The sequence below is a fragment of the Haliotis asinina genome, chromosome 10 (genome assembly GCF_037392515.1).
Source record: "Haliotis asinina isolate JCU_RB_2024 chromosome 10, JCU_Hal_asi_v2, whole genome shotgun sequence".
Lineage (NCBI taxonomy): Eukaryota > Metazoa > Mollusca > Gastropoda > Lepetellida > Haliotidae > Haliotis > Haliotis asinina.
In genome coordinates this window covers 19,603,426-19,621,267 of record NC_090289.1, presented here as the reverse complement: position 1 = coordinate 19,621,267, position 17,842 = coordinate 19,603,426, and the positions used below count along the sequence as shown (strand labels likewise).

The 17,842-nt window shown below is 40.1% G+C and overlaps 1 protein-coding gene across 1 annotated transcript in view; it reads right to left on the bottom strand.

The window, feature by feature from the left end:
• The window catches only part of LOC137298235 (uncharacterized), a 692,490-nt gene that overhangs the window by 294,048 nt on the left and 380,600 nt on the right, over nt 1-17,842 (bottom strand). The window contains exon 15 of the mRNA XM_067830406.1: nt 2,938-3,122. Coding sequence (XP_067686507.1) covers nt 2,938-3,122 — 185 coding nt within the window. The remainder of the gene's footprint in view (nt 1-2,937; nt 3,123-17,842) is intronic.

Genomic DNA, 17,842 nt, shown 5'->3' with positions numbered 1-17,842 from the left:
TCATGTTCAATGTTAGTCCACAGAAGAATTCAGGCACTGTCATTCTAAATTTCCATCAGGTGACCTCCACCATGAAAAGTGTCAAGGAAATACATATTATGTCATATCCAATTGAAGGAAGTCACAACAGTATATGTACAAAAAATAATGTATGCCTTCAAGAATTATCATACGAGATCGACATAATGAAGCACACACATGTTAGCACATGAAGGGTTCCAACAGATGAAACTGACAAAGCTTTAAAACTCGCTCTATATTTCATCAGACATATTATACAACGGGACAGGAGAACAAATATATAATCAAGAAGTATCTTCATTGGTTGTTGCTTTTCTTGCACATTCTATTCATTTACTTATCTCTGCACTCTCACCGTCCCACTGTGAAACAATAGGGGAACATGTGCATAAACGTCAAAGGTTGACTCTTTCCAGATTGTTTAGAAATAAACAGGACCAGCTATAGAATGCTGAAATGTTTATGAACCTCTTCCAAATTGTGGTTGCTTGCATAGAAGTAAAGGTTTTCAGTCCTACTGCAGGAGACATTTTTGTTTGATTAAATGTGAAAATGTTTTCCAACTGTAAACCATGCAACTTTCTCCCAGCTTAAGAATCGTACTGACGCCCTTCTGAAAACCTTTGTACAAAGAGCCTGCTCAGTTGTTCCCCAAAAGTTCTAAAATGAAGACACAAAATGGTGGGAACTGATGGAATACTCCTCATAAGAGTAATCCTTCTTGTCACATGGTGAGCAAGTGAGTTAATATATAAAGTCTCATCTGTCATATTTCAGCCATATTCTTGTCCAAAAATTTCTTGGGAAGGTTTTTTTAACTCCAAACACTCTGCATAGTGTTTTACTTAATAGATGAAGTGGCCCCACTGCTCTCCTTATATTTCTACATCAAGTGGCCTTGTCATAGGAAGAGACAAAACATGAATACCACCAGATGTGAACATCTGGAGCAATTATACTTGTCCAAATAACCTTGCTTAGTCAATGGCATGTGAAAATACAGATTTAAGAGCATAAATAGAAACAAATCAACAACAACAGTTCTTTGACAAATGCTTTGCCCCAACAGCAAAAGTAGAACATTTCAGGAACTGTTTCCTCAGAAAGTATAAAATGGCATTTGCTTCTATTTTGACTAATTGTCTTGAACCTCTGAAGATAGGTGCTTAACAATATCAGCAATCACCAAGTTCAAGTAAGTACCATATACACACACAAAATAGTGATAATTGTTCAGGAACAGGTATGGTTTACTCTTGTTTTAAAGGGGCATTCATCCAGAGTAAGTTCTCAAATAATAATCGTAATTATTATCATGTTTCATGTAGGCAATCAATTAAATGTCGAGATATCGCAGTCCTGATGTAATTTCTCTGAAAACAGATTGTCTACTTTTTAGAACAGATTGTCTACTTTTTACGGAGTTTGGAGTATGGGAGAAATTACAACAGGACTGCGATATCTGGACATTTTATTGATTGCCTATGTGAATATCTCATACACAAACAGTGTAGCTATCGAAATTCACACCTGAAACAAATGAAGTGACTGATTCTGCTAAATGCTAAGACAAATTAGTAAAAACAAAATAAAATGGTTAAAATTAGAATTGCCTAAAGTTTTCTTTCAAGAACATGTCCATCAATATCCACATAAAGGAACGATATGCCATCTCTCATCAGCTGACAAAGAAACCGGTCATGTGTCATTCAACAGTTAAATATGGCAAATATGCACACAACGGTTTAACTAGTGATGATTTCTCAGCTGGTGACATGACTGTTTTAGGTTTTTTCACACTGGTGTACAGTTCATTGATCATCCAGGTTTGCACAATTGAGAATTACTGGCATGATGTCTACCATTCTTAAAGAAAAAGAATTTAATGAGACAACAAACAATCAATCAATCCACAAACTGATGTTTAATCTTTTGATGGAAGGGCACTGTTTTTCACACAGGCCAAGAGCCGTTGACCAAAGGATTAACCGTTAATTATTTACTCCAGACAACTAGAAATGCTAAATGGAAACCATTGTTGGGTAATGTGAATTGTTTTGACACTAATTCTACCTATTATAAATTCATTAACTGACCAGGAAGTCAATGATGACAAAAAAACCTTAGGTTTATACCGCCAAACAGTTACAGAAATGGAGAAGTAATCGCTCATGAAGTTATTGCCTAAGAACAGTTTGGAGGATGCCCATGGAACGTCATTGTTACATAAGAAATAGCCTAAACATCTACAAGATTCAGCCACAAAAACACTCTGGTCAATACAAGTGTTTGACAAGAAAACAACTGTCACTATTGAAACTAAACCACTTCCCAACAATACCTCCATCGATTTGGTTTGACTGACTCACCAAAATGTACACTTTGCAACGAAGAGGACGTATCAGCAGAACACATCTTACTGAGGTGTTCAGCTCTAAAAACTGAACGATCTTTTGCATCTTCCGATACCGTCCAAGACATCTTTGACAATAATAACAACCAGTGGAAAGCAGTTGACAACATCTTAGGGAAGAGAGATGAATGGATACATGCAAGGGTCATGGTCACCAGATGCATGGACCTACACCAGTAACCAGTAACCAGTATTAAGTCGAATTTATTGCATTGTATATACATATAATAATGAAGTAGAAGAATTTAAATTCCTCAAGTTCAACGTTTTCATTCAATAGAAATATTTACATATGTGATAGAGGATACATTTCTCTAATTAAAATACCTAAACAATCTCTTTTGCAATTTGTTGGAGATTAACCCATTTAAAGCCTCAGACTGACTGGACTATTATCCTAAAAGGGATCAGGGGAGCAATGTAGTACTCTCAGTTACCAAAATCAGCACCTAATTGCATTAAGCACTGGGTCTTATGAACAAGATAATTCTAAAGTAACTCACATGCATGATCCCTGATAATTATTGTCATAACTGATGTTGTTGGTGAAGGACACCTGGGTGCACTTTCATATTCTTTTTCTGCTACAGCCATTCCTCTAACATACACAGTGAGGCGATTTCTAGACCATACAGCAGCTACATGGGTCCAAGTGGTATCCACAACATCCTTCACAAGCAATTCATATCTGTGGATGACAATAACATATAAATTAAGACACATATGGTTGTAATTAAAAAAATGCAGATTCATAAGTTTAGTAGCTTACCTTATTGATTCGTTGGTACGGTTGCTATGCTGGCTCATGGCGAGATAATAGTACGGTCCGTTTGAATGTTAATATCTTTAACCACCACGAGTAGCCTCTAGTAGTCGCATGTCATTTTAAAGGATTTACATGACTTCAGTTTAAGGGGCCACACAAGATATACGCATGAATATATACTAAAAGGTGAGGAACCTCCGTTTTGTATCCCTTCTGATGAAAGAATCACAGTCAAGCATGTCTTGCTTGACTGTGTTGAATATTCCATCACAAGGAATAAAATATTTTTAATCCTACAATCGACAGCGCCTGAAAGGAACGTGTAAATCCAAGTGGGGTCGATATAGGTAGCAAAGGTACTGCAAATCCCCATGGTTCCTAGTACGGTGATCTACCTTCTGTTGTTGCCGATCTATAGTCCGTGTTCTATATATTGTATTGTCCAAATAGTGATATTAGTTTTAACTTTCCACACTAGCTTTAATTCACATTGGAAAATTGATATGTATTTGATAATGTACATAAAATCCTTTTCATTGCTAACTGTCCTCGTCACAATATGGCTGCACTATTGCCGAGGTGACATTAAAGATTAACTCATTCACTCACTTACTGTTGAAAGTGTAGATGTCGGTTGATACTGATCAATATCGACGAGCACTTTTGCAAGCTTCATATACCACAATAATTATTTAAAGTCAATGAGATATCTGACCAATCTAAATCTAAAGTTTGAAAGATAAAATTGATGTTACAGACGCCGAATTTGAATCTTACGACATTATACATGCATAACAGAAACCTGGTTAATTCCCAGTATAAGTAATGATGATATCTCCATCCCAGGTTTCCACTTACCATTTAGGAAGGATAGAGCTCGAGGATCCCGCGGTGGTGATGTCACAATTTATGTAAAAAGTAGTAGTGTAAACACATGAGTAACTTAGATCTATGTGGTCTAGAAGCTATCTGGGTGCAGGTGCGATGTAAAACGCGTCTTTTCCTCATACGAACATTCTACATGGCTGATAAAAGTGAGGTATACTGGAATATTATGGACAAATCGATTGATAACGTGATGGACTTAAATACGAACATGATCATTGCAGGAGGTTTTAACATTAACTTACCAGGTGAAAGCTGACAAAAATAGACTCCTTACAAGCAGCATATGGACTTAAACAAATCATTACCGAACCAAAGCGAATAACGCCAAACTGTTGCAAGCTTGATCGATAGATATTTGTTTCATGTGCTAAAGGCATACGAAACTCTGGAGTTGTGGACCCAGTCTGTACTCACCACTCTCCTAGATATCAGTAACTCAAAACTTAAACACATCATTATAAAAGGTTTATGACTATTCACTTGGTGATAATGATGGCATTAATGATGGCATTTCAAAAATCAATCGCGAGACTTTATGTCATACAGACGATCAAGGTGTTATTGCTAAAGATCTCACATCTAATTTAAATAAAATATGTAACCATTAGAAACAGTGTCCCACCTTGGATGAATGGCAATATCCGTAAGATGATTCAGAAACGAAACCGCCAACATAAACTAAAAAGAGAAATCGCCCCCAAGACTGGACAAACTTCAGGCTTTTAAGAAACACAACCATTACAGCCATTGGAATAGAAATCCAACCGACTCCTTCGTCCGGATGAAGTCGGCTGCTGAAACTGAGGGCTTCCTTTTTGCTGCTCAGGACCAGTCACTTCCCACTCGCAATCGCCAGAATGTGATTCTTAATCAAAATGTGAACATGAAATGTTGTCTTTGCAATGAATTTACAGAGACTGTCCAACACCTTGTCAGTGGATGCCCTTCCTTTGCACAAACAGCTTATCTTAAAAGACATGATGGCATGGCTCGCTCGATGGCATGACCCCGAGGACCATCCATGGTTTGACCCTGAACATGTCCAGGGCGTCCAGCAAAATTATGCTTTTAAACTTCTCTGGAATAGGCCAATATACAGCCTGAGACGAATTCCAGCCTACAAACCTGATCATGATCTTTTTGATAAAGACTATAAAATTATTTATATAATTGAATTTTCTCCCTTTCGACAGCAATGTGACTGGCAAGATTCAGGAAAAGCATGATAAATATGCGGACCTCGCCTTTGAAATGTCTCGCTTGCATCCCAAGTACACAGTTGTCAGACTACCCATTGTTCTCGGTGCCCTTGGTTTGGTACCTCCTGGTCTCTGGGTGCAGATCAGGAGAGTGCCCGGGTTCTCCACTGGGAGCACAGCCCTTCTGACAATCTGGGTAATGCAGAAGGCTGCACTGTTGGGGAGCCTTCATATTCTCCAGAAAGTTATGGAGCTGATCATCAGGCTTACCGGCCTGACTGTGCCAGAATCACCCGAACCCTCTATGCTGCATATCTATCTTAATCTGTAAAACATAATAATAATAGCAATCCAACCGACTCCTTCGCCTGGATGAAGTAGGCTGATCTCAAATGTGAAAATGAGGGCTTCCTTTTTGCTGCTCAGGACCAGTCACTTCCCACTCGCAATCGCCAGAATGTGATTCTTAATCAAAATGTGAACATGAAATGTCGTCTTTGCAATGAATTTACAGAGACTGTCCAACACCTTGTCAGTGGATGCCCTTCCTTGGCACAAACAGCATATCTTAAAAGACATGATGGCATGGCTCGCTGCTTTCACTATTGTACTCCGCTATGCCTGTGGACCCTGAGGTCCATCCATGGTACAACCCTGAACATGTGAAGGGTGTCCAGCAAAATAGTGCTTTTAAACTTCTCTGGAATAGGCCAATATACAGTCTGAGACGAATTCCAGCCAACAAACCTGATCTTGTCCTTTTTGATGAAACCTAAGAAATTATTTATATCATTGAATTTTCTCTCCCTTTTGACAGCAATGTGATTAGCAACATTCGGGAAAAGCATCAGTGAGGGAGTGAGTTAATATTTAACGTCACATCGGAAGTATTGCAGCCATATCGTGATGAGAACATTCTTGAAAAAAAGGAATTGACGTATATGGTAAAAAAACTCTCAGCAAAGGACAGTAAAACAACTAGAATATCACAGAAAAGAATGTAAAACTAGTAAGTATACCTAAAACGGTTTATCTATAGAGGACAATACGATATAAAAATGGGCTACAGATTTGTAACAACTGAAGGTAGATCACCATACTAGGGAACTTACAGTTCTTTTCCTACACGCATGGACCCTAGCTGGATTTACATCATTCCCTCAGCCATCACCAATTTGGGAAATCCAGTCATACAATAAAAAGACACTTATTCTACGCTTAAAACCATGGAAAGTTTGAATTTACTTTGAATGTTTGTGGACTTACATACCCTCTAAGGAGGACAATAGTTTTACAGGACCTCAACAAACCTTTGAGGATACAGCCACTAGCAAGCACAGTTATGAACTTAAAATTTCCAATAATAAAATATTTATCTATTTACAATTCAGTTAATTAATCTAATTCTTTTAAAAATGCAATGATTAAATAAGAACTTGTGTTATCAAAAAGATCCTTCATAGTTTGTGAAGTAAAATACTTATCCCTTGTGATGGAATACTGAACACAGTCAAGCAGGATATGCTTGTGATGGAGAATTCAAAACAGTAAAGCAAAATATGCTTGACCGTGACTCTCTCATCAAAAGGGATACAAAATGGAGGATCCTCACCTTTTAACTGGTATGCATGAGTATATCTAGTATGGCCAATACTACATCGTCATAAAATAACCAAGTAGGTGTAACCAATATACGGTTTTATTTCATGTAATTCATTTATACCTACTTGGGTGTCCCACTTCTTTTGCATCAGATCACAGATGTAAGTTCTAATGCTAGCTTTGCAATCAGTGTATGGGATAAGAAGTGGTGTCAAAAATTTGTTGAGTGCTGCCTTGGCAGCAAGTATCCAGAAATGCCCACATTGCTTGGTAACCAACAAAAGACAATATGGTATTGGCCAGTAGCAAGATCATTACACAATTCAATTATTTCTATTAAAAGTGGATGTTTACATGATAGCCTCAAGGCAAGAAAGAGAGTCGGGATAGATTATATACTGCTTATGTTTAGGGTGTCTTTGAATATATTTAAGAGCCATTTTCCGCTGTGAAAATAGAGCTGCTATCCGGTAGTCTAGAAGATATTGTTCTGGATCCAGTGACAGTGGCACAGGCCACTGCGCCACCGTCCTAGCACCCATCTGGAAATAAGGATTTACAATTGCTATATATATGTTTTTATTGATTATATTCTTGTTTATATTGTAATTCATTAGTTTCTGATTTTTTAAATGTGGTCAATGTTAGGTCCACCTGGGGCCTGACCAACTGCCAAGGAGTGAAAGAAAGAAGACAGGAGGGAGCTATGTTTTCCAGCTTAATGCCGGCTAAAGAAAGATATGGTTTAATTCTATGTCCTAGAGGCGGAACGAGAAGATTTCTTGTTGCATAAATCCTCACAAAGGGGATTGAAAACACAGTTATGGGCAGGGTTAGATTCATTAGAGTATAATTTAGTAATGTATTGTAAGGATAATTTTATACAACAGTGTTTAAGAGATTGTTTATCAGCCTCAATGTAGAGACTGTCAACAGGTAAAGTTCTGAAAGACCCAAGACACAGTCTTAGACCTTGGTGGTGGATAGAATCCAGAATTTTAAGGTTCCTTTCATACGATGGAGCCATAATCAAGTTTGAATGGACCAGTGATCAATATAGGTGTAAGAGGGTAGTTTGACCCCCTCCCCACTTTGAGTTAGACACAACTTTCAACAAATCTAGTGCCTTCAGGCATTTAGCTTTAAGGGACTTAACGTGCAGTAAGAAATTTAAATGAGAATCAAAAATTAAACCCAAGAACCCAAGGCGTGCCATTTAAAGATAGTTCAGGGTCCTTATATTTTCTACAAAAATGTATACAATTTGTTTTAAATTTAGAAAATTTAAAGCTGTATTCAAGACACCAATTATTTATATTATTTAAACACAACTGTAATTGCTGTTCAATAATACGCATATTTTCACCATGACAGGAAATATTAAAATCATCCACAACAAAGTCATCCATCAATTGAATCATTAGAAACCTTGGATAAACTGTTGATCTTAATACTAAATAAAGTGACGGACAAAATACTGCCCTTAGGTACACCCTGATCCTGATTATAATGATCAGACAGGGTTGAATCTACTCGGTCTGTCTTATAAAAACTCTGATATAAAAAGAGGCAAACAGCCTCTCAACCCAAAGTCATGTAAATCCTTTAAAAAAGACCCCATGCTTCCAGGTCGTATCATAAGCTTTCTCAAGATCAAAGAAAATCGATATTGCATGTTGTTTATTGACTATAGCATTTTTAATGAAGGATTCTAAACGTACCAAATGATCAGTGGTGCTTCTATTCTTCCAAAAACCACATTGAATATTTGTCATGAGGTTATTGGTTTCAAGATACCAAATTAATCTGCTATTTACCATTGGCTCCATGGTTTTACAGACACAGCTGGTTAAAGATATCGGTCTGTAATTGGATGGATCTGTATGATCCTTACCAGGTTTGGGTATAGGGATTACAATGGCATTATGCTATGAAGGAGGAAAGTTTCCAGATGTCCATATTTTGTCAAATATATCAGAAAGTGTGACCAGACATGGTTCAGGCAAGTGTTTCAGCAGCTGATAATGAATATTGTCATCATCCGCTGATGTCATGAGCTTGCTCGAGAGCAGTATATAGCTCATGTAATGAAAACACTTCATTATAGTCTTCACCGTTACCTTATTTAAATTTAAGCTTTGTCTTCTCCTGTTGTTTCTGATATCTCTGAAACTCAGGGACGTAATTTTCCAATGATGAATTTTTGGCAAGAATTTTGCCAATTTTATTTGCAATTTGACATTTGTCAGTAATTAAATTATCATCATCCTTGAGATGGTGAAAGGCAGCTTTTGAACCTTTGCCTTTAATTCTCTGAGCTATGTTCCATACTTTGGACATTGTTGTGCATGAATTAATTTTGGAGATATAGTTCCTCCAAGAGTGTCGGGCACCTGTGGCGAGCCACCTCCTCATGGTGGGTGGTGGGTAATGCCAAGAGCTCGCCAACACACGCGTTGTGGACCCGGGGGCATATTTCATCCACCAACCCATTTGCCGTGGGTTGCTGCCCTGTGTCGGTGAAGGACGTAAGTCTGGGGGTTGAGGGCACTTGGGGCCTATGACCGCGTTCCCTTTGCTCAGCACACCCCTTCGACCCTTACTTCACCTAGACGGGAGGTTGAATGGGCCCAATTCAACCAATCAACTGGTCATGCCAAGCCCTGTGCATAGATTATAAATATATTCGTCACTGCACAAGTATGATTTGGAATTGATGTAATTTTGGTCTTGGTTTTATTGTCTAAAACGTGTTTGATTTTGAATTAAGTTGTTTTGAACTTTGCCTAGAGTCTTATGCCTAGAAGGCGATGGCTCATGGGCCAATATGGTGGATTAATTATTCATACAGTGTTCCCAGAAATTATTGAGAAAATCTTTGTTTTTTTTCTAATGATGCTAAGATTGGAAAAAGGGCTTTCACTATGCACTAAGCATACTAAATGAGGGAGACAACTCTTGAAGGCTTAGAAGGCAGCTCATTACGTCAAGAGTTATCTCCCTTGTCTGAGCAGACGGCTTCCTGTGTTGACATGGCAGAATTTACAGCAAGAGAGAAAAGAAAGCTCATTCTAGATGATTTTGAAAGGGGTGAGGCTGATGCTAAAGTGTTAGCTTGTAGACATGGTATTCCTCTGTCTACAGTATACAGAACTTTGAAGAATATTCAAACAGGAACCGGGATAGAGCACAAAGCAGGGGCAGGTCGGCCTAGGAAATTCAGTGTTGTGGATCGCCGAAGACTTGGGCAGATTGTGAGTAGGGGCAAATTGAAAAGTGTTGAGAACATCAGAAATGAAATGATTAGCAGAGGAAGTCCTCAGGTATGCAATGAAATAGTTAGGCAGGAATTACAGAGACTTAATTGGGTGAAAAAACGGGGAATTCCCTCGCCGTTGATGAAAGATGCACAAAAGGAAAAACGTTTAAACTGGTTTCGGACTCATGAAAATCAAGATTGGGATAATGTTTTCTTTTCGGATGAAAGTTCTGTTTGGCTTTTCCCTAATTGTGTGAAAATTTGGACCAAAGATACTGTCAAACCTATCTACCAGCGACCAAAACATAGCCCGAAGTTTCACATGTGGGGTGGCATATCGGCTCGCGGAGTGACGCCATTGTGTGTTTTCACGGGAAACTTGACAAAAGAAAGATACGTTGACATTCTAAATGGTCACCTTCTTCCGACAGCACAAACACTGTATGAAGATGATTGGATTTTCCAGCATGATAATGACCCAAAACACACTGCGTGCTACACAAAACAGTGGTTGTCGGGCGAAAATGTTCAAGTTTTAGTCTGGCCCAGTTACAGCCCAGACCTAAACCCAATTGAGAATGTGTGGGGAGTCATGAAGGACAGAATAAACCAAAAGGGACTGAGAAATATTGAAGATATGAAGGCCGAGGTGGTCCAATATTGGGATACCCTGTCACACGATTACTTACAAACTTTGATGGGTAGTGTGCCTAGGCGTATTCAGGCATGCACTGTTGAGCGAGGAGGTCTAACAAAGTACTAAAACAAGACTGAGACTGTAAAAGGATGATGTTTTAACATGTTTATGTAAGTAAAACGCCAGAAGTTAATAAGCGTAATGAGTTACATGACGCAACATGATTCTCAATAATTTCTGGGAATACTATAATTCTTCTACTGGAGTATATCATCTGGGTATCCTTGGTGCAGCAAGTTGGAGACCCACTTGATTTTAGCAAAAACAAGAAAACCTCAAAAAAACAATATGTCCACTTGAAATTGATCTTGTTGATACTGACCACAGACCGTCTCTATCAATTGAGTATTGGCCACTTTTCCTTGTTATTGAGACTATGAACAAGACACCATTAAAGCTGAACCCTTTCGCAGTATCTAAGGGTATTCAAGGTATTGCTGGGGATGTGTCAAGAACATTAGACGCTGACGTTCAGGTGTGCTGCTAGTTGAGTGCAGCAAGAAACAACAAGCAACCAATCTGATAAGTATTGAATCTTTTGTGGGCATTCCGGTCACGGTCTCTGCTCACAAAACCTTGAACACAAGTAAAGGTATCGCCAGAGATCGTAATCGATTGTTTGTTGATATGTCTGATCTTGACATGGCATCAGAAATGAAAGATCAAGGTTTGCTGTATGTAAAGCGCTTTTCAGCCCCACAAACAAGCAGTATTTTGTCTGTAACTCTTTTTAGCATAAAGATCAACAGTTTATCTAAAGTCTTAAATGATTCAATAGATGGATCGTTATTTGTGGATGATTTTAATATTTCTTGTTGTGGGAAAAATATGCATACTACTGAATGGCAACTACAGTTGTGTTTAAACAAAATACATACATGGTGTCTTGAAAACGGCTTCAAATTTTCTAAATCAATAACCAATTGCATACACTTCTGTCATAAATACAAACCCCATAAAGACCCAGAACCATTTCTAAGTGGCACCCCAATCAAAGTGGTCAAGGAGGCCAAGTTCTTAGGACTTATTTTCGATTCACATTTGACCTTAAATCCCTTAAAGCCAAATGTCTGAAGGCACTTGATTTATTAAAGGTTGTTTGTAATTCAAAATGGGGAAGGGATCAAACTACCCTTATTCACTTATATAGATCACTGGTGTGATCTAAACTTGATTACAGCTCCATCGTATATGGTGGAGCTTGTCAAAGCAACATAAAACTACTTGATTCTGTGTACCACCGAAGCGTAAGATTTTGTCTTGATTCTTTCAGAACGTCTCCTATTGACACTCTTTCCGTCGAAGCTGATGAGCCTTCTCTCAACCAACACCGTATAAAACTATCTTTACAATACATTACAAAATTAACTTCTAATGAGTCTAATCCTGCATTTACTTGTGTCTTTAATCCTCTCTAAGAGGATTTGTATAACAAAAAGTCTTCTCTTGTACCGCCTCTTGGACTCAGAATTAAGCCATTTCTTGCTGCTTCAGGCATTCAGCTGGAAAATTTAGCTCCTTCCCGACTTCTTTCTTCTCCTCCTTGGCAACTGGTTAGGCCACAAGTGGACCTAACATTAACTACATTTTAAAAATCAGAAATGAATGAATTACAATATAAAAAAGAGGATAATCAATTGAAACATAAATATAACAATTATAAATCCTTATTTACAGCTGGGTGGAAGGACGGTGGCGCAGTGGTTTGTGCCACTGTCATTGGATTCAGAACAATATCGTCTAGATTACCAGACAACAGTTTTATTTTAAGCAAAAGCTAGCACCATATCAACAGCTTTTAAACATATTCAAAGACACCCTAAACATATATAATCTATTCTGATTCTCTTTCTTGCCTTGAGGCTATCAAAAATCTTTCTTGCAAACATCCACTTTTAATTGAAATAATTGAATTGTATAATGATCTTGCTACTGACCAATACGACATCGTCTTTTGTTGGTTACCCAGCCACTAAGGCATTTCTGGTAACATGATGGCAGATCTTGCTGCCAAGGCAGCACTCAACAAATCTGTGACACCACTTCTTATTCCATACTCTCATTACAAAGTGAGCATCAGAACCTACATCCATGATCTGATGCAGAAGAAGAGGGACACCCAAGTAGGTAAAAATCAATTACATGAAATAAAACTGTATATTGGTTACATCTACTTGGGCTCTCAGTCCGGATTTGAAAAGGTTATATGTCGTACTGGCCATACAAGATATACTCATGTATACCTGTTAAAAGGTGAGGATCCACCGTTTTGTATCCCTTGTGATGAGAGAGTCACGGTCAAGCAGATTTTGCTTCACTGTGTGGAATTCTCCATCACAAGGGATAAGTATTTTACAGTTAAAACAATAAAGGATCTTTTTACCAGCATTAGTTCTCATTTAATTATTGTTTTTTTAAATGAAATTGATTTTTTTTGTTGAATTTTGAAGAATATGCTCTGTAAATAGATGTATTTTAATTATTGGTACTTTGGACTAGTAACTTGAATTGTTGGTGGCTGTACCCTCAAAGGTGGGTTGAAGTATTGTAAAATTATTGTCCTCCTGAGAGGGTATGTAAATCCAAAAACATTCACAGTAAACTTTCCACTGTTCTTAGTCGTAGCATATGTGTATTTTTAATTTTTGGCCAGATGTGTCCAAATTGCTAACAGCTTAGGGGATGATGTAAATCCAACTAGGGTCCATGCAGGTAGCAAAGGTTCTGTAAGTCCCCATGGTCCCTAGTATGGTGATCTACCTCCAGTTGTTGGCAATCTATAGCCTGATTTTATATTGTCTGAATAGTCATATTAGTTTTAACTTTCCACACTAGTTTTAATTCCATTCTGATATTCTAGTTGTGTTACTGTCCTTCGTCGACAGGTTTTTATAGTAGACATATATTTCATTTCAGTATTAAATGTTCTTGTCACAATATGGCTGAGATATTGCTGATGTGACGTTAAATACTAACTCACTCACTCACTCAAGACTGTCGCTTGCTTTGTTTAAATGTACAACCCGCATTTGCATTCAGTATTTTAGATCTTTTGAATTGTATTGCTGTCAAAAGGGACAGAAAATTTTATGATATAAATAATTTCAGTAGTTTTATCAAAAAGGACAAGATCAGGTTTGTTGGCTGGAATTCGTCTCAGACTGTATATTGGCCTATTCCAGAGAAGCTTAAAAGCATCATTTTGCTGGACGCCCTGGACATGTTCAGGGTCGTACCATGGATGGTCCTCGGGGTCATGCCATCGAGCGAGCCATGCCATCATGTCTTTTAAGATATGCTGTTTGTGCAAAGGAAGGGCATCCACTGACAAGGTGTTGGACAGTCTCTGTAAATTCATTGCAAAGACGGCATTTCATGTTCACATTTTGATTAAGAATCACATTCTGGCGATTGCGAGTGGGAAGTGACTGGTCCTGAGCAGCAAAAAGGAAGCCCTCAGTTTCACAGACCAGCTGACTTCATCCAGGCAAAGGAGTCGGTTGGATTGCTGTTCTGTTCCATACACTGCATGTAAACACGATGCAATGGCTTCTCAGACAGCTTCTCCACAAAGGACCGACTCTGGGCAGACTTGGTGAAGGACTTCACCTGGTTTACTCCAGTAGTATATACAATGGGGGTTTTAAAACACTTTCAAGAAAAGTCTCTACAAAGCCTTATTTACTAAATAAGGCTTTGGTTGGGCCCTTAGCTCTTGCTACTATTACCCCTACTACTTAACGTGTGTTGGAGGTAACACTGTGCCGTACGGTACGATCAATAATTCTTCTTACAAACCCCCTACCCGGCCCATCCCTCAAGTAGTATAAGTTAGGTTCGTCGGCTTTCATATCCACTTTATCTATGTTGTAAGTTTTGACTGACCATATAGGATCGGTGGCCCGCTTACGGCTATCACCCTCGTGTTCCCCCGGCTGGTATAGATACCTCACTAGGGCCCTATCTGGTATCTGTTTCTCCTTCCCACGCAATGGAGCGTCCGACTCTGCAACTATTGATTTTAGTTTGATAGCGTCTGCCGGTTTCTTACCGGTGAGACGGGTGACTTCATGGTTGATTGCCGACACCACCTTGGGTAACCTCGTAACCCATTCAGTCGATCGTTTTCCAGGGGTGACCATCTCCCTAGCATACTGATGGCCGAACAAGCGCTCAGCCAAAGTCCTATTAAATCTCTCAACTATGGCTTGGCTGCGATGGGCTCCGGCCGTGCCACGCCTGACCTTTGTATCGTGTTTGGCTAGCAGTTGTGACGCGGCACCCATGAACTCCCGTCCGGGGTCAACTTGCAGCTCTGTTGGCCACGTCAGCGGACTGCGTTTGTATATGCGTTCGAATCCTCTGGCTACCTGGGCCGAATCTTTCGTGGTCAAGGGTTCGGCTTCCTTGTAACGACTGGCTACGTCCACTACGGTTAAGGCATACTTGTACCTCTTGTCGTGGGGTAGGAACAGTAGGTCTGCCTGGTGAACGCTATTAGGTATGTTAATACCGAACCTCCTTCTAGGCACGTAGCGTGGTGCCGGCAAATAGATCTGCCACAGGGCTTGTTTTTCAAGCCACGCTTTGGCTTCCTCCGGGGGTACTCGCGCTATTTTAGCTAGCTTATCTACTGCGCTAGCTCCTTTCCAGTACCCACGCGGGCTGTAGTAAATAGCCTCAAATTTTTTCATGTCCATACGCGTATGTGTTTATCCCATCAATAGCTATCCAACGTTTCGTGTCCATAGGCGACAGGGACGTCTTGTTTATAGTCAGTCCGTATATCTTATGTCCATCACTTCTAAGTGTGTTCATTTTATGCCTAAAGGTACGGGTCTTGAACAGGGCTTCCTTGAATCTGGCGTGTTTGATGTGTTGTTTCACCACATACTTCTTAACCCCCTTAGCCTTCCGGATCTCACTATTGTCGGCTTTCAGTATGGAGTACATCTTAGGTCTCAAACCTATGTACTCGGCGGCTATGGGCGTGCCAGCACACTCGTCCTTCATCTTACCTAGGACCTTTTTATTTACCGTACTGTGTATGGCATGGGTCTTAGGGTAGTCGCTGGTGTCGTATAAATCGAGGTGTTTTTTCATGTCCTCGTACACGTCCTCGGTTCGAATCTCCATCAGCAGGGAATCCGTGTCAGTGTACAGCACTTCACACCTGTCACCGTACTGTTTCTTGAGCTCGTTGTAGTAAAAGTCGTACATCAGGTGTTTGGATAAATCGAGGATGCTCATCCCCACGTAAACAGGCCGGTTGAATTTTATGTGGCTTTTCTTCATGTGTAGGGCAACCAGGTTGTCTGTGAATATCTTACTACGGTTGAATGCCGGACTGGCTATCAATCTCCTGAGCTTGTCTTCCTCACTCGACCGAACCAGCTTCACGGTCACGCGTTTCCTCAGGTTCTCCATAGTCTTACCAAACACCGAGTTGTTCATGAGCTTGTAGAGATTTTTCTCAAAATCACTGGTGGCTTTTTTTCGTAGGTCTGTGTTCATTCTGATGTAGGACTCCATCCATGGGCTCTGGTCGAACATGAGCACCCTGTGTATTTTGGTCAGCCTCATACCCAACGACAGGTACAGCTGTAGGTTGCGATAGTGAACGATGTACTTGGTCTTATTCATTAAGTTAGGCACGAGTTTTTCAACGTCTGTCACACGCCCACCTAACAAGTTATGTTGGTACTCAGACATCCAGTCTGGGTTAACCCTCATACGTTCGGGGGCCAGGGGGTAGCTGTTGTGTGATGTGTGTAATTCCTTGGTATACTCTAAGTCAACCTCGAGGATATACCCTTTGTTCGAATCTGGTGCAACCCCCATAACATCAACGTGGGGTACCCATTCGAATCCCCCTGTAGGTAGATACTGGCTCATGGCCCAGCCGTACAGGTTGTTTGCGTCGAGGTAGAGAATGTGATTGGTTGGCTTGTTAGGATCGTAACCTTTCACGTATTGATTATTTGCTTTCGCGTATCGTTTGGATGCCATGGAAATCCCACCTCGCAAGCCTTTCTCAATGAATAGGTGCATGTCGTAATCTGTGAGCAATTCCAAATTAACTCCGGTCTTTTTAAGCAAGGTGTCCCACGACAGACCTGGGCTGGTGTAATACCATGCGGGGTCGAGTTTATACTGCTTGAAACACGTTCGCCTAAACGTCTCAAACACGTCGGCTAACAGCAGTACATCTGTCCTCAAGTACAGGTCGTGATAATCACCCAGGTTCTTACAACCCAGTTTATTCCATACGTTAGTCGCGTGCGAGTAATCATCTCGTGAGACGGACGCCTCATTCAGCTTGCTATAAAAGCAGTCAATAGGGGGTAGTCTGGTCTCGGTGAACTTGACCCAACTATCCATGTACTCATAGGGGTACACACCCTTCCTCATAAGCAGGGGTCTAGTCTCGGCGTCTGTGTATCGATCGGTGATAGGGAAGGTATTGTTGGCCTTGACCAGACTGTCGAGTGACGACAGGAGGAACTGAAACGAGTCAATGAACCTAAGTCCGTTTAAGCTGAAGGAGATGTATCTCTCCATGTTGTTGGGGATTCACGTTATATTACCATCGATTTTCGCGATGGCCTGCATGATCAAGTGTGAGTCGTACCCTCTCAAGTTGTGAAAGACAACGGGGATGTTTATTGTCTTAGGGTTGATTTTAAGCTTGAGGTTGCACGCGCTGTGAGCGGCGCCTCTATACTTACCAGTTATGTGGCAGTGATCTCTCACCGAATCACCGTTAAGTGGTGAGTCACACACGTGACAGTTAGTGCTACTAGCGTGAGCTAGCCTGTCGACTCCCGGACATGGGAGCGATTCTATACAATGCATTCCTAATAATTTTTTCTTCCTCCTGCAAACACTTTAGAAACCTTTCAGCCGCGTCAGGGCCCCTATACACTACCGGAGCTTTCGTTTCCCCGTCACAACGGACGACAATGTATCCAAACCCACAGGCTTTATGCTCTTGTGT